This window comes from Columba livia, chromosome 3, assembly GCF_036013475.1.
Source record: "Columba livia isolate bColLiv1 breed racing homer chromosome 3, bColLiv1.pat.W.v2, whole genome shotgun sequence".
Lineage (NCBI taxonomy): Eukaryota > Metazoa > Chordata > Aves > Columbiformes > Columbidae > Columba > Columba livia.
The window spans coordinates 7,030,801-7,056,130 of NC_088604.1; the positions used below are offsets into that span (position 1 = coordinate 7,030,801).

At 43.7% G+C, this 25,330-nt stretch overlaps 1 protein-coding gene across 12 annotated transcripts in view; it reads right to left on the reverse strand.

The window, feature by feature from the left end:
* Positions 1-19,839, reverse strand: part of ADGRF5 (adhesion G protein-coupled receptor F5) — a 44,848-nt gene extending 25,009 nt beyond the window's left edge. Inside the window, exons 1-5 of one of the 12 annotated variants that reach the window (XM_065055728.1) lie at positions 19,419-19,839; positions 18,760-18,820; positions 10,435-10,501; positions 2,201-2,311; positions 1,671-1,801 (exon numbers count right to left, since the gene is read on the reverse strand). In XM_065055728.1, the coding sequence (XP_064911800.1) occupies positions 1,671-1,775 (105 nt within the window). In that variant the 5' untranslated portion in view covers positions 1,776-1,801; positions 2,201-2,311; positions 10,435-10,501; positions 18,760-18,820; positions 19,419-19,839. Of the gene's footprint in view, positions 1-1,670; positions 1,802-2,200; positions 2,356-4,767; positions 10,391-10,434; positions 10,502-18,759; positions 18,821-19,418 lie in introns of those variants that run through there. The other 11 variants (XM_065055726.1, XM_005512278.3, XM_005512277.3 and 8 more) reach the window with 11 other exon arrangements.
* Between the last annotated feature and the right edge of the window lie 5,491 nt (positions 19,840-25,330).

Genomic DNA, 25,330 nt, shown 5'->3' on the forward strand with positions numbered 1-25,330 from the left:
GCAAACTGCTTGGGAGAGCTGGCCACTCAGCCTCTGAATCCAGAAAATGGACTCATAATACCCTTTGCTTTCCTCTTTGAGCTTCCAGCTCTGCAGCAGCAAAGCCAGCCTGAGAAGGAGCAGAAAAGGGGTTGAAAAGCCCTGGCTCCAGCTCAGGTGCCAGGTCAGCTATTTTGTGGGCCATCAATAGCACTGTTGACCAGGGCAATGGTGGCACAAATTCAGTACGACTGGGTTCATGCAGGGTGCAGCCAAGTGAGATGCAGGCCATCTTATTTTTTTTAGCCATCTCCTAAAAATACATTGGCACCACAGTTAGCAAGAAAAGCTAAAGCGCAAGCAAAGACGCAGGCAGGAAATTTGCATCTTTGCCAGCTTCTTGAGTCCTACTGGAATCTTTATTTACAGAAAGGGTGAATAGCTTGGCAGCTCTTAAGTCATCTCTTTATATAAAGGAACCGTCTGGTGTGTGATTAGAGCTGGGCTTTGCATCACAGCTGTGCTGGCAGAGAAGATCCCAAGGTACATGGGCATTTTTGTACTGCTCTTTCACCTTAGAGGGCAGCTGTGAGAGTTACAGAAAGCCCCCTGTGATCCACGTCTCCCTCCAGGTTTGGAATCAGTGGTTCCCTTTTTCAGTTATCCTCCCAAACAACTGCTGGGTAGTGCTATGTTGTTAAATACTTCACATATTTCATGACATTAAATAATGACTCATTTGCAGGGTGTATCATCGATCAATGATGCTAAAAAATACGGTGTTAGTCTTTTCAGGAAAATGTGCAAGTGCTGAGATGGAGACAGTTTATAAAAAACAGATCAAACAAGATACTTTGTCACTATTAGACATCTGCTGAAGGGCAGATGAGGCTGCTGGAACCAGATATATCTTGGTTTGCCAAGACAGGGGATGGTGGTAGAAACAAGTTAAGGAGTTCCCACCTTCCTCTTCATGTCTCCTTTTCCCTTTTACAACCTGCTTAAGAAAGCACATTGTGTTCTGGCTGGTCCATCAGAACTAAGGACACTGTGGTGCTGGGGGATGACGATAGATGTTAGGATCCAGTTTGGCTTCATAGAGTTCATGATGTAAGAAAAAATAAGTATTTTCTGGTCCAATAATAATTGTGATAGACCAAGAGTTGGTAAATTTTTGTGACATCTAAACACAAGTCACTCAGGAGTGGCATTTTGGTCATGTGCACTTGTCCTACTGGGGAGACAGCATTGAGACTCCTGTCACCTACCTGCAAGCACCTCTGTGCCTGAGCTGCTTTTGTTGACAGGTCACTTCTAGGAAAGATTTATTTGGTTTCTCTCATAGAATGGATGAATCCTGTCAGGCAGTGTCCATGTAGCTGTTACTGAGGCTTAGCCATGGAGAAGAAATGTAAATCCCTTAGAGCCTAACACAAGTGAGAAACCAGAAGTTTTGCTCAGTTCCTTCTGGAGAGGCTTTAAGACTGGGAAGCAAGAAGAGCCCAGGTCCTGCTTTTCTCCATCTCTTTTACACACTGGGAAGACTCTTTGTTCAGTTTCCCCACCTGATCTTTTACTGACTTTTAATGACTTGTGGAGGCAAAGGATTTGCGGATGTAAAGGAGAGCTACAGCAGGGTGCTACAAGCAGAGACCAAATGAAAACCCATGGGGTTGGGAAAGGATACTCACTATATAGTGGATGAATGGACGGAAGCTTGAGTCCTGTGATGTCTGGCAACATGCTGTGACCAGCAGAAATAGGCAGTGGAGACCTGCAGTAATCAGGGATGGCATTTTGTCTGATGACTTTGCTGTACAGCCTGAAAAGAAAATGAAGCAAAATGCTCAGGGAATTTTCAACTGACTCACACCATAGGAAATACCAGCATGCTCTACAAGAACAGCATGTTCAGATGAGTATGTTCAGAGTGGATAATGTCAGCTTGATTAAAATAATGAGCTTTGGTAAAATTATTATTGTTTTGTTCATACAAACCAGCCAGAATCTCAGGATTTGAAAGGCTGTGAATCACCAGGTGAAAGCAGAAAAATCTACATCTCTTGAGATGTTAATGAACATTGGCAATGGCTGTTTATTGCCATCACCATTGCACATCAGAACTGGTGCTCCCAAGTAGACAGGGTGCTTTGCTGTGACTTTCCTGCTCAAAAGAGCCCATGACAGGAAATTATAATATGAACATGATATGTGGTCTCACCGTGTGAAAGGACTGAGGACAGCAGCAAGTTTATAGCCAAGTGATATACTTGATGTCACTTATGTGGGTATCCAGCAAGGATTTGTCAGGGTTTCTCACCAAAGGTGGTTCCTAGAGAGAGATTCATCTGTGTGAGGCTTCACCTGGACACTGACCTGGTTACAAGACAGCAGGTAAAAGTAGGAAGAAATTATTTGCTTTTCCAATAGAGAAATGTTATAACCAGAGCTCTGCCAAAATGTGCATGTAAGGCTGTGTCTTACCTTCTGTTCTCATGTGGAAAAGGCAGTGATTAATGATGCAACACCATGGAAAACTTTAAATGATTGAGACTAACAAAAGCCAAGTCTGGCTATGGAGATCTGCAGAGGGATTGCAGGTTGCTGAGAGACCAGGTCATGAAATTAATGAAATTCAGCATTGGTAAGTGTAAGGTCGTCAGAAATGATCCTGACATCATGTATTATGTGATGGATTCTGAATTGACTATTACCACTCAGAAATGGGGTCTGAGAAAATGTCAACCGAACTCTGAGAATCATAGAATCACAGCATCACAGAACAGTTTGGGTTGAAGGGACCTTCAAAAGTCATCCAGTCCAACCCCTGCCATGAGCAGGGACATCTTCACCCAGATCAGGTTGCTCAGAGCCCCGTCCAGCCTGGCCTGGGATGTCTCCAGGGATGGGGCAACTGAGGAGCAATTGAAAAAGGAAAATTAATTTTAATATATTCTAGTGTAACAACAGAGGGAAAACAAACACACAACAACAGAAAAAAAACAGAAAAACTGTGCTATAGATACATCTCAGCTGATGCAGTATGGCTGCTCACAGAATCACAGAATGTCAGGGATTGGAAGGGACCTCCAAAGCTCATCCAGTCCAATCCCCCTGCCGGAGCAGGAGCACCCAGATGAGGTTACACAGGAAGGCGTCCAGGTGGGTTTTGAATGTCTCCAGAGAAGGAGACTCCACAACCCCCCTGGGCAGCCTGTTCCAGTGTCTGTCACCCTCACTGAGAAGAACTTTCTTCTCAAATTTAAGTGGAACCTTTTGTGTTCCAGTTTAAACCCATTACCCCTTGTCCTGTCATTGGTTGTCACCTAGAGGAGCCTGGCTCCATCCTTGTGACACTCACCCTCTATATATCTGTAAACACTAATGAGGTTACCCCTCAGTCTCCTCCAAGCTAAAGAGATCCAGCTCCCTCAACCTTTCCTCATAAGGGAGACAGTCCAAAAGATGCTCTTATGAACCTATGTAGGAATAATCAGAAATCAAGACATTTCATAGATTCATAACATCTTTCCCCCCCTGCCCCAAAATGCAGTGAATGAATAGCTGTCAGAATCAGGGAAAAACAACAACAACAAAAAAAAGGTAAGAGAAAGGAAGTGTCTCTTCAGTTTCCTGGGACTGTCCATCAGTATATCCAGCATTCCACAAAAAAGGCTATTTTGCTGTTTTGAAGACATCATCCACTTGTGACAACCTCAAGTCTTCCATGGATCTGGCTGATCCCAAGACCAAGATGAATCAAAATGAATCAAGAGGGAAACATTGCCAAGTTATAACCTGTGGCACAAGTCTTTGAGATAGTGGCTTAATAATAGAAACACTAACAAAAAGATTTCTGATAGTTTTGTATATGCAGCATATGCTCACAGCATATAATACAATAGCTTAATCTGTACAAAGAACTTGTGTTTAATTGGTTACAGATAATAAAAGGAAAAAATATCATTAAACAAAGTTTATGATGAGGTTAAACAGCATTTGCTACAGTTTTGCATGTATCATTTGCAGTGCAAACAAACTTGCATTAATATTCAAAGGTTGTGGGTCAGCCTCTATTTTCAAATACACCCTTTGTGCAACCATGTAGCTGAGACTAAACGCCCCATTAATTGTATACATAATAAACCATATAGAGGACAACTCATGTAAATTAGAACCATGATTCTACTCGGGCTTTGGTAGCTATTTAAGAGTCTAAAATCTAGAAAGACAGAAAACTAGCAAACAAATATCAAATTGCAAATAAGGAAAAATGTAATGTCCTTCTCAGGTAATGTGGCTGCTCCCCTTGTTCGTTCAATGTCTTGTTGAAAACAGAATTGCCGTAAATTTTTCAGCAAGCAGTCTCCCAAGTATCTATCTACCCTGAGCTGGTAAAACAGAGGATATATGGACACATCCATCATTTCTCATACAAACTGTCTCCTGGAAGGCAATAAGTATCTTTGACTTATAAGGCCCATAGAGCTAGAGAAGTCCAGGTTTGCTACCAGATCTCTTCTTCTCCACAGCTCTCAGGCTGAAAAATGTTGTTTACAGCTAACTCTAAAGCGCAGAAGATTCCTAAATGTAAATAGCAAGGTCTCACTTTGACCCAGGACACAGATGATCTACATGACCTTCTTTCTACTTCTTGTCTAAGTTTCTCTTTTTCATACATGTTGCAAAATATTTACACCCTCTCTTGAAAATCCACACACCACAACAGTTACCACCACATACGTTTTAAAAAATAACGAAAGCGCATGGAAGTATAATATGGTTTACCTTCTCAGGTGATTCGAATAGAAGATCTTCTGATTAGATCCATCTTAAACACCCTCTGCTTCATACTGCAGCCCAGGCTGCTCTCTCAGAGGGAAATCAAGACACAGGAACTTGTATAATTAGCTGAACATGTTATTACTGCCCAGAAAACAAGTCACCACTAGAACCTGCACGTAATTTTCAAGTGCAAGGCTGATCAGAGATGCCGCTGCAGAAAACCCACAAGGCATTTTAAGAGGAAATATTTCCTGATACTATTCATCAGGTAGTACTCATTATTTCTCCCTGCACTGATCTAAGTCCTTCAGTGTCTTATCTGCAGATTAGCTTATCAAGTGGACTAACTTGTTCCACTGCTGTTACTCACCTGCTTTGTTCTAACAAAGGAGGGTGTTGAGGACTGAAAACAGTGAAATCATGTTTTGTAGCTATGGTAAAATGTTTGTGGGCTTTCATTAAAATGCCAAGGGAGGAAAACCCTAAAGTTTTCCTACCTGAGCTGGCAACGTACTCGCTGTGGGCTGGATCTGGCATTGGTGCCCTCAGAGAAGCTGCACAAAGATGCAGACCAATGACTCTGATGGAAGAGCAAGAAATCCCCAGAAACTGGAGGAAACTCTGATGTGTTATGTCTATTTTGACCTTGAACAAATTCTGGAGCCAGGAACCCAGTGCACAAACATGGGACATCTCTCCAGAGAACAATGGGGCGTTTGTCCGTACAGTTTTTGATTGCAGACGGTTTATGAACGGAATTTGTTTCCATATCAATGCGTGTGAGACTCATGCAGCGTCTGTGGAAAAGCCTGGGATTAAACTCATATTATGGGGGATTATTTTTTAAACAGTGATTTATTCAGGCAATAGGTCTATGGAAAGAGTTCCTGTCCCCCTGCAGACTGGAAGTGGTCCCTATGGGGATTCTGCCTTCTCATAACAAGTCCATGGGGGGCAATAGGCTCACGGGATGTACCCCAGGATCTCCAGAACCACCGTGCAGCAGCTGAAGGCCACGTGGGACACACCAAGGCTTGCCAAAAGGGCACATGTCTCCAAGGTAGACAACTGAGTCAAGCTGTAAATGCCACTCATTGTCACACAGCAGAAGGAAAACAGAAGTTAAAAAGTCAATAAGGTGCCTGATAAAGTGACATGTCTTTCCCACTTTGACACTACTTCCCAAACTAAGGGTTTGTGATACTGGGGCTGGTCTAGCAGTTGCAATAGGGTCATGTTGCCAGCTGACATGGGCTGTCTCAGGGCAGCAGAAGTGACAGCTGTCACAGCAGCATTGGGCATAGTTTGGGTTACCTTCGGTGTTAACTGACTAGAGTAGTAGTGGTCGTTTTTGCGCCACAGTGAGCTTGGGCCAGGTCTTGAATCCTCTATCAGCTGTCTGTGGTGTGTTGGTTGCTCCATTTCTAAAAGCTCTAAGACATGTCACAGCATTTTGCTTCCTGCCAGGTGTGATTCATAGAAAGCAAAACACATGTTTAGAAAAGTTTGCCTTGCAGCCTTTGCAGGTGCCGGCAATTACTAATGATACTGAGGACATCACAATATGTAATTTTAAACTTCTCTCCAGTGAGCCAACTGGAGGTTGCATTGTCCTTGGCAGCAATACAGCCTATTCCTGCTCCTTTTTCTGCAAACCTGGTCACCTGCTCCTCCCCACAATGTGGTGAATCAGCCCTCAGCCTGCCTTTCTTCAGCAGTTTTGAGGTGATGAAATTGGCGTGATTGATGCCCTCATTGTCCCTAGAGTTTGTTCCCACTGTTGCAGTGACATCAGTTTGGTTCAGGAACCTGAACAAGAAGAAAAACGAGGCTACATCTACAGCACTAAATGCAACCACCTTTCTCTCTGCAGGCAGAATGGGAAAGAATGCCAGCAAGGTGAAAAGATTCCTTAAAAGATGGTTTCTGCTCCAGACGCTGGATTGTCAGATGAGAAATCTTGGTTTGCTTTGCAGAAGAATCTGAAAATTACACAGTGTCAGAGCATTAGGTATGTAATCAACTTAGTATGTGAGCACAGGGAAATGTCCTGATCATCCTGCTGTTTTTTCCTGTGTGCATTCATCATTTACTGTCATGTCACCAGAAACTGTGAACTTCCTGGATTTTAAACTTTTAAAGCTTCAACCCCAGAACACTTTAAGTTTCAGCATCTGAGACTGCACTTAGAGAGCAATCACAGGCTCAAGAAAGCAAGAAAAAAGTGTTTTAGAGGACGCCTGCTCTGAACAAGCAGCACTCATCCAAAACAAGGCAGAGCTGCACTGACCCTGTAATTCACTGGAAATGTGCCACTACAAAAACACGAGAACATATTTCACCTTGTGTGAACAAAATAGACCAGGGTAATCTTCCCACACAGGTGCAACCTCAGAGATTCTGTTCAAAGCAAATGTGGAAACAACTTAGAAACGAAGTTTAACAAGATACAGCCCTCTTGATTCACCCATCTTTATTCCAGTCCTGGCTTTTAACACTTCAGTCTCATCCCTAGAATCTAACCTGGGCAACTTGTGTAATCAAATCCCATTGTCACTTGTATCCCAAACTCAGAAAAAGATAGTAAACCCTCTCAGAAGCTGCATGCAACACTGCAGGTTCTTACACCATTTGCTGTTCTTATTGAGTCTGAATTTTGCATAGTCAGCCTCTCAGAGAGATATGTTTCAGAAATGGGAGGACAGAGTGTATCCTGAGAATATTGGAATTAACAGTTAGATTACTTTGAGACTAAAGGTTTTGAGGTGAATATGTCAATTTCTGGTGCTTCATTTATTATCTCTCTCACATGATTTTATATTGTTTTGCCTGCTCTAGTCTTGCAGAAAATAATCCGGAGGGAGTCCTAGCAAATTGCTACCTAACTCCTCTCAGCTGATGTTATTGAAAATAAGGCTAATCTCATTCTGAAGTTTATTAACAAGTATTTTTTTAATTTAAGACCTGGAAGGTAACAAAAGTACTCTACTTGATGCTGTTAATGCCTTGGCTGGAGAGGTGTGTCTGGATGTTGATGTGTTGGAGAGCATCCAAAGGAGAGCCACATGAATGCAAAGACATGAGCAAACCACGACCTTGTCGAGAGATTGGAGGTTGTTTGGTTTAGATAGGACAAGACTCGGGTAAGGACACGATAACGGTCTGTCACTTGGTAAAGGACCGACATAAATGTTCACGACAGCTAGATGAAGGATGCTGTGAAATTGGACAATCTGAAGTAAAGATAAATATATTGGCGAATATGTAAAATGTGTAACTGTAAAGGTTAGAAGCACTGAATTAGGCTTCTCAGGGCAGCTGCAAAGTTCTCTTCAGTGGAGGTTTATAAGAAGAAACTATAAAATTGCTGACATGGAAAAGAGTCCTTGTCTCTGCCCCTTTGTGTGTTTGTGGTGATGGGGCACGAGGTAGGTAGTTTATTGACCTCTTCCTGTTTCTCTACACTGCTTCAATTTCTGTGCAATGAATGAGTTCAAAGGCCTTCAGAGGAGACATGCAAGACCATCAAACTGTGTACTCAGAGCTGTGTTTGGACTCTGCTATATCCATCTTTGACAAGTTCCAAAATTTCTTTCTGGACCACTCCAGCACAACATTCCCACTGGTTTAAGCACAGAGGAGCTGAACTGTGTCTACAGCCTTGTCAAAGGTTTTCCCTAAATGATATTCCATAGAAAGAGTCTGGTTCACACTCTCTTCTACATCAAGTCACATTTTCCATCCTTGCTTATGAAGCATGAACATTTCCTTGTTGACTTTATGACTTTAAATTCCTCTATTCCTCTGTAAGCCTTCCTATGAATTGTTGATGACCTTTTGACATACTCAAACAGTGTACATGGAAAATTAAAATAACTTAGTCCTAGCTATCTGCAGATCAGGCTCAGTTCATACCATGACCAAGCAGGGCTTCCTACGAGAAGAAAATAACTCCGCAAATCTGATTGCGAGGCACAGTAGCTGGAATAGGAATAGGAACCAGTCAGTCAGACAACTGAGAGTACGGAAAATACTGTCCAGCTGAACGGCCAAACTATGACATCCTTCAAGCAGTTCTAATGTTCTAAGAGCAGCCAACAGAACTTTCCATGATCATTTTGAAATACCATGGTTAAGTACATCATTCTAGCCCTGCCGGAACAGTTCACAGTTAGACTTGCTGCTTGTCAGTGGAAAACAGCAACCTGCTGGATCAGTGAGGGTATTCGGACATGAATAAGCATTAATTGTGATAGCTATTGGCTAAGCGGCAATTCAGGGAAGGAGGAAGGTGTGAAACAGCTTGCCACATTTGGCAAGACATCAGCACTGTCCCGGTTGCTGGTTAGCTGCACAGCAAACCTGTCTGGGAAGGTACCGCACCAGCGCTAGACCTCTGGCCTGCCTCTTTCATGGGACTAGGCAACAAAGTTCACCAGCCCTTAGAGACATTTCACTGTGTTTGGACAGGGAAGGACTACTGAAGGCTAACTTTCTGCAGAGTACATATCTCCATCTTTGTCAGGGAGATGATGCCCATGTAGCTTATGGCTTTGATGACCTTACCAGTGTAACGTGGTGCAGAGGCACCTGGGTTGTACCAGACCCAGAAGTAATATGTAGTGGACATGCTGCATGTCCCTTGCAGCAGGGCTTGGTACCTCATGCCTGATGGCCAGACTGGTTCTAGAGACTCTCACAGCCCTGTGGCTTGTTACTTGGGTTCCTCAGCTCAGGTGACCTATTCACTCAGCAGGACCGGACTTATTCCACCTTATTCCTTCTGTTTGACTCTCAGATTTCCACTCTCTTGTCTCTTACAGGTAGACACATCTGGCAGCATTCCCAGCGTTGTCTTCTTTCTAGAGTCTTTGGAACATTTTTCATTTGATATCAGAGTTAATTATAAGATTTCCTGGTTCTGGATATGTCTGAAACACAGTGTCCAGTTCCCAAGCTGCCCAGTATGAGAGAGACATAGACATACTGGAGTGAGTGAGTCCAGAAAGGACCTCAAAGATGATTAAGGGGCTGTAATATCTGTCATGCCAGGAGAGGCTGAGGGAGCTGGGACTATTTAGCCTGGAAAAGGAAAGGCACAGGGGGATCTTGTCAATGTCTATAAATAACTGATGACAGGAACTCAAGAGGCACCCACCCTGGTGTGGCTTCTTTGCTGAGGGATTATGAATCAAGAAGTGTAAACTGAAACAAGTATTTCTGTGCTATAATACAGAGTTATCCATCCTCACACAGCCATCCTAGAAAGAGGCATTTCATTTCCATTGGCTGAAACTTCTATATTCTGTGTCCAGGAACGTGGGCCCTCTTGAGCTGAAGTAGAGATGAGCACACCTTTGGCATCAATGGGAGGAGAATAACAAACAATTCTGTAGCTGCAAGATATTGTCAACCAGCAGAGTTTTTTGTGAGGTGAGTATTAGTCCATGGCCTCAGCTCTTGGCCTTCTCCTAGGGCTGTAAGACACGTCCTGGGTCACTGAGGCTATGATCCCCCTGTGTGGTCAGCCTCCTATATTCTCCTTCAGAGGTTTGACAAGCCTCATTGTAAAAGCAGGTAGTTCTGTGGTTTTACTCCTTTGCTCACAATGAGACAGTTACTCAACCTTTCTAATGGGTAGTGGTTGCTTAATGCCATAAACGGACTTACACTTGGTTGGATCCAAGGATCCTCTAGCCCAGTCACTTCTTATCCAATGTGAGCTACAGTAGAGGCCCTAGAGAAGAGGTTTACAAAACCAAAATAAGCATGTTGCAGCACTCTTCAGCATGTTCTTTTCACTGCTGGCAATCAGAGCTAGAGGGACTTCTGGAGGCAAAGGCAAGACCTTGGTGTTTAATAGCCCTTGACAGCCTATGAAGCTTACACAACATGAAGTTAATTATAAGAAAACATAGGAAAGTATCCAACATCCACAACATCCAGGAGCAAGGAGGTCTGAATCTTCTTTGCTGGCTTTGCATCTGCCACTCATTAGGGTCAGGTTTGGTCCTTAAGTTTAAAACTGGATGGCACCATTTCTTCATGGCCTCATAACAGCATATATCACTTTTAAATTCCCCATAAGTTGTCTAGGCTGACGAGTCCTACATCATTCTAGTACAGCAGTCATCCCACCTCTTCGGTACTTACTCTGCTCTGCACCTTTCCAGTTGAGCTATATCTTCTGAACTTAATTAAGCTCAGCTGTCCCCCATGCCAGCATTTATTTCACTGTGGCTTGAATAGCTCTGCATCCCTTTAGGCGTTTTGGATTAAAGGTCTATGGTGCCATGAGATGTGTGGAGGTGAAGGACTCATGGAGAGGGGAACAAGGAGCTGCTAAAGACCAGAAGGTGCAAAGGGAGCAGACACATGGATGGCACAAGACAGTCTAGCTCCATGGCTGCCCAGTAGCTTCTAGCAGCTGAGCCTGGTTTACCCTTTCCAAACAGCATTTTTTTCAGAGACTTGATCTCTGGGTCTAAAGCCCTTGTTTTCAGTGACCATCCAGTTTGTTCTTCCTCAGCCACAATAGAAGAGGTTTCCCGTCTGTGCATAAAACATGACCTTTGGGTAGTGCGTAATAAGTTGGATGATCAGACAATGTTTGTTTCAGACATAAAACACACAATGACTTTAAGAAACACACACCCAGGCACAACAATATTTCATGGGAGAGTTGGCTAAAAGGGAAAGGGGGGGGTCAGGGGAAGTTGCACTGACCTTAGATAACACATCTGAATGCGAACAAAAATAAAATAAACACAAATTAATCAAGGACTCCAAATCGAACTGCTTGGTGATAAGGATTCAAACAGGCAATAAACAGGCTGTGAGATACTTTGTGATGTTTGAAGAACTGTTATTCCAGCTTTGGGCCCTGCGTGGTGCAAGGGGCTGAGCTGGCTTGGATGCAAAGGGATCTGTAAGACTAAAGCAGAGGTTGAGTTCCCAGGGGGACTGTAGGGTCAATCTTTATTTTTTGTGGGGTAGTTGCATGCAAATAGGTGCCATGGCACTTATAAGTGAAGGGATGAATGCTCCCCAGGCCACATGGCACATTACTTTGTCAGGCTGAAAATAGTAGTAGCTGAAACCAAAGTGAAAAAGACATTTAAATCAGTGCTTTACTGGGAAAAAAGAATAAAAAAGAAAGCCCATCCCAGTTCTTGACTTCTTCCTGGCATTTCTTCCTCACCTATGCTCAAGAGGTTTTTCTCAACTCCAGCTAAAGGCTCCTACTTGAGCCTCAACTTCATGTTGAGGATTTGTAGAAGGAACAAAGTAAAAAAGAAAAGAAAATGTGAAACAATGAGTTCCACTCTACTACTCCAGCTCTTTGCACATAGCTGGGTACCATGTTTCAAAAAGCTGTGCAAAAGCACATGCTAGCATACATTTGCTCACCTCCGATGGCTGGGATGAGAGAATGGGTGTAGTCATGAACTTTCCCTTCTTCTAATTCTTTTTGGACCATCTGCAGTTATTAGTGTCTGGCCTGTCTCACAACCAGTGTTAACAAAGCAAGAGATTTGGATCTCTACACCTTGTGAGTACGGGGAAGGTGGAACACTCCTTGTGCTTCCATATCGATTTAGTAAAGAGTGAGGTCCAACAACATCCGTTTAAGTGGAATTTCCATGGGCTTCAATGAGTTTTGGATTAGGTCCCTAAGTCAGGCCAGCCACAGGTTACTTCTATAGACTGAAGTACTAGAAAGTCTGATGACCGCGTGCTTCCTGCTCATTTCATTTTATTAACCTCTTGATTTTTTTCCTGTTATTGCTGTAAGCACAGCTGGCTGTGTAGGAAGCTACAGCAAGTTGTGTAGGTGTCAGCCATTTGGAGTTTGTATAACCCCTCTCTGGACAGCAGGAGTTTCCTGCCTGAGGGCCTGGCCTGTCACACCTAGCAACAAAAGATGTCAAAGTACAAAATAGCATCCACCTTTTGCACAAAGAATCATACAGATGGAGGGAAATCCCTTAGATCAGTGAAAGCAGGTCTCTGTTGCCCATATCTCATTATTCCCTTTTGTAATGATCAAGCCTGAGAGAAAAAATAATTGTTTCTATTTTGTTCTGCTGATCTCACTTCCAGACGTACTATTTTTGTACTGGTCTGTCTTTCAGAGCACAGGATACCACAGAAATGCTAAATAGTATTTAGGTTCCTCGAAGGCTACATTTGTCTGTAACATTTTCAAAATCATCAGAGCTCTTTCATCTTCATCATTGGCATTAGGTGTGAGATCAAGACAGAATATGATCAACATAGATGGGACTAGTTTGTTTTACTGATGTTCAGAACACTTTTAAGGACTATTAGATTTCAGACAGATGCCTGGCCTGGTTCAAAATGACATCACACTTCAGATTTAGGCCAGGGGCTGTCCAACCTTGTCAACACCTGTGGTGCATGTTGGGTTCATATGGTGTAAAAGCATGGCAATGCAAAACTAACTTGCACCTGACAGCAGTTTTACTCATTAGGTCCAACACTGAGCTGGGCAGTGACATTTTTTGGGTCCCGGGGTGCCTTTGGAGAACTTAGACAAACACCTGCCACTAGATGTGGGGCCAGAGTAGATGAGCTGCTGAGGTGTCTTTCTGGGAGACCTAGTCAATAGTTGGTCCGTTCCCTGTCTCAGCCAATGCTAAGATTCACAGAACTTACTCAATGCACAGTATGGAATAGGTGTTGTTCCCAGCCAGCCACACAGCCTAGCCTGCTTTGTTTTAGAGGAAAAAGGAGAGATTGGGCAATATGGAGGAGAACTCTGCCCTGACAGATGGCCTCAGGGTTAGGGAACAGCTCCAGTCTATTACACTGCACTGTTGCTGTCACATGTGTTTCTTCTAATCTTAGCATGCCCTAAGGTAAAACACACATTTCAAGATTAGAAATATTATTTAGCTTCTCTGCCCTCGATGAGATGAGGTTGGTGGCTAATTTTGGTGGCATTTCTCATGGCAAATCTTCAGAGCCACCTAAGTTGCTCTCCACTGACTGTATAGGCAATCTAAGCCTTACTTCAGTAGGAATCTCCTCTGTTTCAACATCCTCAGAAGCATCTGCACTTACTTTAGGGACAAGGGAAGCCTTCCTTCAATGTTGTCAGATGGATTAGGTCTTTGTCAAGTTTGGTACTACAATGCTGAGACAGAGCTGGCCAGAAACAAGTCATTTGGGAAAGGAGCAGGCACCTTTTGAGCAGATTTGCATTAGGAGCACAGAACACTTCTATGAGCACAGGCTGAGCGAGTTGGGGTTGTTCAGCCTGGAGAAGAGAAGGTACCGGGGAGACCCCATGGCAGCCTCCAGTACCTAAAGGTGGGCTACAGGAAAGCTGGAGAGAGACTTTTTACAAGAGCCTGTAGTGATAGGACAAGGGGTAATGGCTTTAAACTCTAAGAAGGGAGATTTAGGTTAGATATAAGGAAGAAATTCTTCACCATGAGGATGGTGAGGCACTGGAGCAGGTTGCTCAGAGAAGTCATGGATGCACCATCCCTGGAAGTGTTCAAGGCCAGGTTAGATAGGGCTTTGAGCAATGTGGTCTAGTGGAAGGCGTTCCTGCCCATGGCAGCAGGTTGGACTAGGTGATCTTTAAGGTCAGTTCCAACTCAAGCCATTCTATTATTCTATGATTCTAACATCTTGAATGTCCTTACTGAGACAAGGTTCAGCAGTTATGAATAGCAATTTGACATTTTAAGCTGTAGGTTTGAAACAGGACGGATAGTGAGAGGAAGGAAGGAAGTGCCATCAGTCCTGTTTCACAGCTGGAGAGACTTGAGGTATGCACAGACTTATCTGGGGTCTCAGCCATAGGATCAATCAACCCAGATTTTAAGGACCCCATGCAGGAATTTGAAGAATTTCTCTCTCAAGAAGGAACAGTAAAACAATTTCAAGAGCAAGGGGCATGCTGTGAACAGCCTGTTGTAAGGCACGTAGGGACAGCTTTGGAATGAAGATGGTTTTTACACACTCAGCCTGATGGCTGTCGAGGGCCAAGCCTGTGGTCACAGGAGCGAGCTGGAGCAGGAACTCTAGGAGAGCTTTTCCACTGTGCGTGAACAATTGGGGGAAGTTCTGCCGTTTTGAGGCATTTCCGAGGACAGTAAATTACATACTAGATCACAGCTCTATTATGTTTTTGGGGAAAGCATTTGGAAATTAATGTTTCATATTAAGATTTAAATGGGGAACACATACAGCTCTGCTACTCACAGGCATCCTCAAACCTGGGCAGCTACAGCTTTTTCTCTCCTCTTGAGGTGTGTTTAGGCAGAACCTGGGTTTACAGCAACCAGCCATGTAAGCAGACACTCACTATCTCTGTGCTTCAGTTCTCTGCTGCCAAACAAGTAGCTGTCCCTACTTCAGAGGGTGTTTAGAGGGAACCTGCAGTAGGAATGACCCATCAGTGCTTGCGCTAACAACCTGATAAAGGGAGAGCTGTAGAAATACCTAGAAGGCAGATGAGACACAGCTCACCATTCAGCCAGAGGGAAGGATTTCAGTAGCAAGAGTGGTCAATTTTAAGTGACCTTTGAGTTCTTCCTAAAGCAAATATTACTGATTGAGATGACACAGGGGTGTTAAAGGTGTATTATTTTATTTTTTCTGGGCTGGGAAAAACCTTCTATTTATTCAAAAGTGGTCTATTAGAAGGTATCTAAAAGGTGGGCTAGGTATGTTACTGTGGTGTGTTAACCCTGGCCTGCAGCTGAGCACCCACACAGCCACCCACTCCTCACCTGCCAGTGGGATGGGGGAGAATAGGAAGAGAAAAAGTGATAAGACTAGTGGGTTGAGACAAGTACAGGTTAATAAAAGAAAGAGGAAGGAAAAAATAAGTGACATGAAGGCGATCATTCCCACCTCCACACGCATACAGATGCCCAGCAAGCTTCCAAGCGATGATGACCTTGGAAAACAATCCTGCCACTGTTTTCTATTGTTGAACATGATGTTACATGGTTTAAAACATCCTTTTTGTGATTTTGGTTCAGTTTTCCCAGCTGTAGCCCCTTCCAAGCCCCATCCGACTCACTACAGAGGCAGAGTATAACAAAGGAAAAGCCTTGATGCTGTGCAAGCACTGCTCAGCAATAGCCAAAACATTAGCATGCTGTCAACACTGTTTTAGCCACAAATCCAAACCACAGCACACTGTGGGCAGTTATTAAGAGAGTTAACTCTGTCCCAGCCAGACTCATTACTCCCATCTTGTTTGGCTTGCTCGGATGAGAGTTGTGTTGGAGAGGGGAGTGCTTTGGGACAGAATTCATCACAGGTTTCCACAGGGATAAATGGAAATTTGGAGAGAAGATACAGGCTGCGTGTAGAAATGATGAATTAAGATTACAACATAAAATCATAGAATGATAGAATCATAGAACAGTTTGGGTTGGAAGAGACCTCTAAAGATCATCTAGTCCAAGCCCGCCGCAATGAGCAGGGAAATCTTCAACCAGATCAGGTTGCCATGTCATAGGATGGTTGTCAGAGTGAAAACTCTCTCACAGGCCACCACCATAATTAGACAAGCCCTCTGAATAGGCTGCAAATACAGTCAAAAATTCCCTAACAAAGTCCACCAGTGCAGCATTATAACATACAAATATAGTACTGTAATTACTAACAACCTGCAGGAACTGCTCTTTCCTGCAAAAAAACACAGAATCATAGAATCATAAACTACCAGGTTGGAAAGGACCACGAGGATCATCACCTAGTCCAACATTTCTTGGCAAAATCACAGCCTAGACAAGATGGCCCAACACCCTGTCCAGCTGAATCTTAAAAGTGTCCAGTGTTATGGAGTCCACCACTTCCTTGTGGAGATAATTCCAATGCTCGTTCTCATAGTGAAAAATTTCCCTCATGTCTGCTTTAACCTGCAAACAGAAGTTTCCTCTCATACCAAAGATTCATCTTTCTTTTCCAACATGAGCTAGAGGCTATATATCCAACTAGATACTTCTCAAAAACCTTTAGTTTGTAAATGTTTTCTGAGAAGTGAATGGATAGTTCTAGGTTTGCTATACATATTCAACCAGAAAAAATAGAAAATTCAAGATGGAAAAAAAATAAAAAATAAAAATCAGAGCTCTTCTCAGACTAAAGTCTGAGATAGCTGATCCTTCACTTTTTCAGTGTTTTCCCCAAATCCTGCAAAGTGTACAGATAGATCCAAGTTTGACTAGGCTTCAGATAATTTAAAGCAACTAATGCATTCAGTTCCACGGGTGGATCATTCCTCCATCAGAGAGAAACGAGCTGTTTCAAATCATCCTTTGCATGCTCTTTCCCACGTTCCCTGTTCCTGCGCACCCACCTTGTGCTTCCATCTCACCCACTTTCCTCACGCAACCACTCCAGCCCATGCCAGGGCCACCACCACAGCCCTCCAGTTTCTCCCAGCACTGGCTCAGCCCTTGTGCAGGATGCTGCTGAGCACAGATAAGGGGAACAAGCTGCTGCTTCGTTACCGCAGGCGGCAGGTGCTGGATCAGATTAGTGATGGGTGGTAACTGCCTATAGGCATGCTGAGCAACACACAAGATCATTTGAGAAATCAGCTCTGCATAACCCTGCAGCTACAGCGAATCAGCTCGTGAAGGGCAGTTGGACCCCTCTTTGAGATGGCAATTCTAAGAGCTTGTTTCATGGAAAACTGCAAAATGTTTTTCTGAAATGAGTTTGATTTTATTGTAGATTCATCCCATTTGATCTTAAAACCCACAATTCTTATCCAAGGTTGAGATTAATTCCAGCAGTGAACCATTTCATTTTCAAGTCCAAGTACATTTCATTCACAATGTGCAAATATAGCCCTAAAGTGAACGATGCCCTCATGGATGATGCAATTCACATCCTAAGTTTTGTTCCTTCTGGAAAACCTCAAATCTCAGCCATGAACGGTGGCAGCAGCAGGGAGGCTTTCTTGATCAAGATGAATGGGTTAAAAAAGGAACTCTAGTAAAGGCTGCACTGGTCTTTTGTGTTTTAACAATGAGAGGAAGCTCTGCCTAGTTTGAGGAATTTCCCACGTCTCCAATTCAGACTTCGGAAAACTGTTTTATTAAGCCTGTCTAAGAGGTGTTAAAAAAATAAAAATAATCAAGGAGATCAGGACAAAGATATCTTCCCAGAGCCTACGCATGTTCTGTTTGTTTGGTTTTTAAACCTGCATCACCGGAGACAAACTCAGAGGAATCTAGGGAAGTTAAATAATGACAAATGCTAAATACAACAGGTTCCTGCTGAGCCGGCTGAGCCATTGCTGAATTTAGTCAAGTGCCACTTCCATGTGGATGCTGAAGATTTGCCCCTAAATTTCCTTATATATCACTTCGTTATGCAATGTTGCCAGACATCACAAGACAGATAAAGTGACAGAAATGGATGAGGAATTTTCTGGGTGAGAGGAAGATCTATGGGTTGAGAAATGCCATTTTTGCCATGCAAGAGCAAGTGATGGAGTGAGGTGAAATGGAGCCTCAGGCTTTCCAGTTCTCAATGCCATTTCCCTTGCCGTTTCCTTGCCTGTTATAAGCTCATTGCCTCCCATAAAAATGTCACTGAAAGCAGAAGTTACAGCTTTCAAACATTTATACCTTTTTCCCCCAAATCTGAAAGCCTCTGATACATGTAGGCGAGCATCACTTTCCTACTGATGCAGAGAGAGAAACAAGGTTGTACAAGGTCACACCACAGCTGTATTATTTTCCGAGTCATGATCCTTTAAGCAACCAGCAGGTTTGCTGCACCAGAGATGTTTGGATGGAGCAGAACTTTTTGGGTTACAGACACCAATGGAGGTGACAGCATCAGAAAGCATCCCCGCATCCCCCTGACACTGAGCAGTGGACAACAGCACTCCAGCATTACACTGTAAAACTGGTTTTCATTCAAGCAGCTTAAAACATAGTTAGAAAAGAATGGAAACAAGATAAATGTGACACTTGAAGACAGTACCTGGCAACGTCTCAGCCTGCAGCCACGCTTGCCCCAAGACTCTCTCCCCTGTCACCGTCACCTAATACGATAATGAAGGGGAATGCAAGAGATTGCTCTTGAAAGAAACAAGCCCATAGTTTTATACAGCTGACAAAAATACAATGCCTGCTATCTGCATTGCAAATCCCAGATGCCGTAAGCATAAAACTAAGTGAAAAAATCCAAATGCTACTGCCGTTGATTGTTTTTTTCCCGGAAACTATGCAGTATGCCTTAGGAGGTAATAAATGCAGTCCAGATTAGTACTGTATTTCCATGCACATCCCTCTTTACCTCTGCAGCCCTGAGTTTAAACTAGAGTAATCATAACCTCTATTAAACTTCTCTAGCCAAGCTAACAAACAGTAGCACTTCGCCAGAAACTTGAATGGTTTAATTCATACCTTGAAAAGCCAAAAGCATCCTACAGAAACCCGTCAACGCATCACCAGAAAAGGAAACATGCGCTGATTGCATTTTTCCCAGCAGAAACCTGCAGCAAGTTTACTGGTCATGCAAAGCTTTCACTGCAATGTCCAATTCTGACCCTGGAAATCCCTTCAAGCCACCTTCACCCGCCCCAAACTGTTCAACCACGCAAGGAGACCGATGCTGCATTTCACACACATCATCCATACCTGTAGGACAACAAGTGATCCTCATGTCCAAGTCTTTTCCGAACTTGTCCTTCTGTGCTGGGAAGGAAACTTCCCATCCAAGTGTCAACTCCTGCCTCAGTCTCTGCCCTTTGTTTTCCCAAGAGCTCCAGACACACCTGCTTTTCCGTGTGTGCTGTTGGTTGTTGGGCTTGGGGGGTTGTTTGTTTTTTTGTTTTGCGTTTCTTTCTGGAACAAATTAAACAGCCTGTGAGCAATTCTCTGTAAGGGAGAGAACCTTTTGGCTTGTGGTGATTTAATCAAGCAAGCCCTGTGACCTCCCTTTCCTGCGATCAGTGGGAACCGATCCCTTCTCCACCAGCACGGGGTGGAGTTGCAGCTGAAAAACATAAGCCTGAAAACGCTGTGCTGGATGGGCAGGGCTGATCTTCCTTCTCCGTTTGTTGTGTCAGAGAACACGGTGATTCCTGCTGGTCCGAAACACAGAGATGACCTCTGGCCAGGAAGGAACCTGAGAAATATTTTCTAAGCAATTTCCTGCCGTTGAGGGGGGAAGTGGATGCAAGGGACGCTTGGGCGGGGGTGCTCACAGAGTTGCTGGAGAGTGTAACTTCAAGATGAGGAAAACACTTTTTTGGTGATCAGGGGTGTGAAAGTAAAATAAATTACTTTGTTTTTCTAGGGTGAGCTGTTCTAAGAGCCTCCTCAGTTGTCACTCTGCACAGTGATCTGGAGTCTAAATTGTTCAGGTGCTTCTCAGACTTTCAACCATGGTGCCTTTCATGCTGAAAGGTGCTGAAGTCTTCTTCAAATTAATATAGGAGAGCCTTTCCACACGGAACTCTTGTTCAGCAACACCCCAGTGATAAAGCTGTGGCACAAAGGCTCCTTTTCAAGGTGCCAAAGGTTCATTCATCCAGAAGGACAGGTACCCCTGGAATAACCCCCAAACTGTGCTGTGTGGGTCCGGCTACCTAACTCTGGGCATCCCAGAGGGGGAATTGGACGTGAGCCGGCAATGTGCACTTGCAGCCCAGAAGGCCAATTGTATTTTGGACTGCATCAAAAGAACCATGGCCAGTAAGTTGAGGGAGGTGATTCTGCCCCTCTGTTCCGCTGTGGTGAGACCCCACCTGCAGTTTTGCAGCTCTGGAGCCCTCAGCACAGGACACACATGGACCTGTTGGAGAGGGGCCAGAAGAGCCGCAGAAATGATCTGAGGCTGGAACAGCTCTGCTGGGAGGACAGGCTGAGAGAGTTGGGGTGTTCAGCCTGGAGAAGAGAAGGTTCCAGGGAGAACTTATCGTGACCTTTCCATACTTAAAAGGGGTCGATAAGAAAGATGGAGACAGATGTTTTAGCAGGGCCTGTTGTGAAAGGACATGGGGTGATGGTTTTAAACTAAAGGAGGGGAGATTCAGGCCAGACATGAGGAAGAAATTTTTTACACTGAGGGTGGTGAAACACTGGCTCAGGTTGCCCAGAGAGGTGGTGGATGTCCCATCCCTGGAGACATCCTATACCAGGCTGTAGGGGGCTCTGAGCAACCTGATCTGGGTGAAGATGTCCCTGCTCATGGCAGGAGTTGGAGTGGATGAGCTTTGAGGGTCCTTTCCAACCCAAACTGTTCCATGATTCTATGGTTTTCATGACCTAACCAAAGGACCACACCCCAGGAAGGTGGGGATGGCTCCCCAAGGCTCAGTCATGGTTATGGACACTATAGTGGCCTCCTTGCTTTTGTCTCTCCTGCCTTTGCACCACCTCTGATCTTCTTTCAAACTAACACATTACAGCACTGTGGTCCTACATCAACCCAGGAGATGGCACAGGGTATATGTCACCTATTATAAGTGTTGCTTTGTGAGGGTATCAGCTTTTCCGTCTTGACTTTGGATGTAGCTGAGAACAGCTCGTGTCTCTATTTCAGGGTCTGAACAGGGTGTATCTGGACCATTCTTCTGAGGATGTCTTAAGATGGAAAATTGTGTATAGGGTTCAAGATCCCCACCTAAGAGCATCCTTCTTTCTGGACACATCAGGAATTTATTTAAGTAGCTTGATATCTCTACTCAGGATCACTTTTTAGTTACTCTATCATGATCCAGTTCATACTATAAAAGCAAAAAGGGACATTTGGACATTTCACTACTGAATACACCTCACTCTTGTGCTCACTGACATACACCTTTTTTCGCACAGAGAGGGAAAGAGACAGAGCTGTATACCACATCCTCATGTTCTTTTAATTAATGAGTGTGATCTGTATTTCCTTGTATTTAACAGCAACCTCTAAATCTAACAGCACTAACTTCCTTTCAGTGGGTTTTTCAGTTTCATTTTTTTTTGTCTGGCTGGAGCTGGAATTTTTATTCCAATTTATTTCCTTCTGCTGACTGGGATGAGCAAAATATGACAGTTGGGACATTTAGGAAAGAAAATGCTGCTGAGATTCTTTGATTAGAGTGACAGAATGATTATTTCTCTTAAGTGGAGCACCTAAGGGATTATTTTTTAAAGTATATAGAAAGTGCTTGTGGTACGTTTATTGTTCATTCTTGTTTTTCTGACTTTTATTGGTGTTGCTGATGGGTTTTGTGTTGGGTGGAAGGTGGTTTCCACCCCCACACTAGTTTCCAAGGTTTCCGAATTGTTCCTGTTCGTCATCAAGATAAGTTTGAAATCTTCAAGAAAGCCTGAGGCAGATTTTACTGTCACATCTGGGAAATGGAGAGAAATTAGTATTCTAGAGAACAGTTAAATAAATGTCTAAAATAGCTTAGAAGAAAGTATCAAAATCGACTTGGACCAGAAATGCCCATACTGCCTGTTGACTAACAGGAGTGTCAAAGACCATCTCAGGAGCAATATCTACATTGCTGGCATTTCCAGTGAAGTGAGATGAATACCACTCTTTGTGGAAAGACCTCGCTGCAATCAATGTGTCGTTATATTATGCAAAACTGAATGATTCTCTGGACTTCAAGATAAGAGCTGACATGCATGGTTTAGCATCATCAAACAACAATTCAATTTGCCAAAATGCAGACTGGTGCTCAGGCTGGGCATACACATTTTGAAGGGAATGAGGAAAGCCTGAACTTCTAATATTTGAGTAGGTATGAATAAATGCAAAGTATGGCTAGGTTTGACTTAATCTGGTTTAGAGGTTAGGAAAGGCTTGCAGGGCCTCAGGAGAGCTTTTATCTATCTATCTATCTATCTATCTATCTATCTATCTATCTATCTATCTATCTCCTGTGCTCTGTCTTTGCATGGCAAAGCTTATTCAGTTTGCACAGCACAGAGCACTATGGGGCTCTGAAGTTGGCGGGGGCCTCTCAGTACAACTATAACAAATCTAAATCGTTAAATGCCACAGGTCACTAGAAGGAGGATATATCAGGTCCCGTTATCAAGGAATGTCATGACCATCAAGTGAGCTGCAATGCTCTGATGTGCACAGGGACAGCAAAGGGATATTTCAGTTGTCCTGGTGATGCAGGCAGAGAGCAAAGAATTAACCTTTTCTCATATCAGGGGCAGCAAATCCTGATTCACTTTGCTCTAATGTGCTGAGAAGGAAGGAAGTAATGAAATGTCTCATTATACATCTGACTTGAGTAATATATTTAGAACTGACAGTAGTGCTGAAAGGCTGGATGGTTTCATATCAAAAGGAGTGATGTGCTCTGGACTGTCTCACTGCAGCCAGTGGTCAACTGAAAATATTCATCTGCATGAATAAGGTTCCTGAAGATTACTTTTTCCTAGAAACACCAGGAATTTGTTGCAGTGATTACAATTAATCTGGGTATTTGGAGAGCTTCAGTTGTACACTGCCATGGCCCAACTTTGTGGGTTTATTTTAGGTTTAAGTGTCTTGGGTTTATAATACGGGGTTTTTTTTCAGGCTAATTGCCACACTTGTATGAATTTCCTCATAGGAGAATGATGACTACAATAATGTGTAATGTCATCATTGTGTTGAGAAGTCACAAAACGCTAAATGGCTATTTAATCTTATAGAGAAAGGAAAAGAAAAAGCAAATGTGGGAAGCTAAAGATGGACAAATTGAATTTAAAAGCAAAGGTCCACATTTTTAATAATCTCAACAATCAACCATCCATCCAAATTTCCGTGCTATTCACTAATACTTGACACATTCACATCACAGCTGGCTGCTTTCCTACATTAGATGCCTCATTTTTCTTCATTTTTGCGCTTAGATAGAGATACAACTATTTGACATCCCTAATATAAGACCTACTCTTTCAGCTTTTAGATTTGCTTGAGCCCTTTTATTATTAAATTAGGCATCTGGGTGCTCTGGTGGACTGTGGTTTTAATGACACATTTTGCCTGGGGTTATATAAAGCTTCGTGTGCTAAAAGCAGTATCGACAGTAGGAAGCCAAGGGCCTTCACAGCTGATAGGAAATACCACTGGACAGACCCAGGCCAAGGTAGCAACTTCTGCAGAACGATGGAGAACTCATTGAACTCTTGTGAAAACCAATAGGGGAAGTGGAAGACGCCTGTAACTGGTAGCCTTTGTGTTCATGCGATTGTTGGATTTCCCCTAGCAGAAAATGAGGTAATTCCTCCAGGGATTTATGAGTCCCTACCCACAAAGTGCAACCCACCCATCCCTTTCTGAAACATCAAGCAGCCTCCCTTGGGTTAGTTGTGCCCTGTTTAAAACAGATGGCTCCAGGCAATGGCCATTTTCCCATCCTTTCTTCTGACAATGGACAATGAAGGGAATGCTTTTTAATGGTGCATTATCAAACAGAAATGGTGGCCTGAGGGATTTGACTGTGGAGAGCTTTGCAAAGCTGTATCCTACATAACATGAGGTTTAAGAACTCCATACAATGCAGTATGCTGTGAAATTCCCAGTTATTGTATTAGCTGCTCATAAAATTTATTAATATAAGTAATAATAATAACATCACAGAGAAGCCCAGCGGTCAGGAGGATACCTTTGCATTGAAGCTGTGTAGACACAGAGCTGCTGCTCCAAAGAGCAGGACAAGTAGGAGCTGAAGATACACAGGTGGAACAGGACAGGGGCAAAAGGAGTGGTCCTGGTCCTGGCGTGTCAAAGGACAAACTAGGACACTGCCCAGGGCAAGTGTAGAGTCTTACATGTGGGCAGGAACAACCCCAGGTTCCAGTATAAGTTGGGGAATGACCTGTTAGAGAGCAGCGTAGGACAAGGGACCTGGGAGTCCTGGGGGACAGCAGGATGACCATGAGTCAGCACCGGGCCCTTGTGGCCAAGAAGGCCGATGGCATTCTGGGGTGTATTAGAAGGGAGGTGGTTAGTAGGTCGAGAGAGGTTCTCCTTCCCCTCTACTCTGCCCTGGTGAGACCACACCTGGAATATTGTGTCCAGTTCTGGGCCCCTCAGTTCCAGAAGGACAGGGAACTGCTGGAGAGAGTCCAGCGCAGGGCAACAAAGATGATGAAGGGAGTGGAGCATCTCCCTTATGAGGAAAGGCTGAGGGAGCTGGGGGTCTTTAGTTTGGAGAAGAAGAGACTGAGGGGTGATCTCATTAATGTTTATGAGTATATAAAGGATGAGTGCCATGAGGATGGAGCCAGGCTCTTCTCAGTGACAACCAATGATAAGACAAGGGGTAATGGGTTCAAACTGGAACACAAGAGGTTCCACTTAAATTTGAGAAGAAACTTCTTCTCAGTGAGGGTGGCAGACACTGAACAGGCTGCCCAGGGGGATTGTGGAGTCTCCTACTCTGGAGACATTCAAAACCCTCCTGGACACCTTCCTGTGTAACCTCATCTGGGTGTTCCTGCTCCGTCAGGGGGGTTGGACTGGATGAGCTTTTGAGGTCCCTTCCAATCCCTAACGTTCTGTGATTCTGTGATTCTGTGTGAAGAGTAGATACCAGCAGAAGGAGATGGAA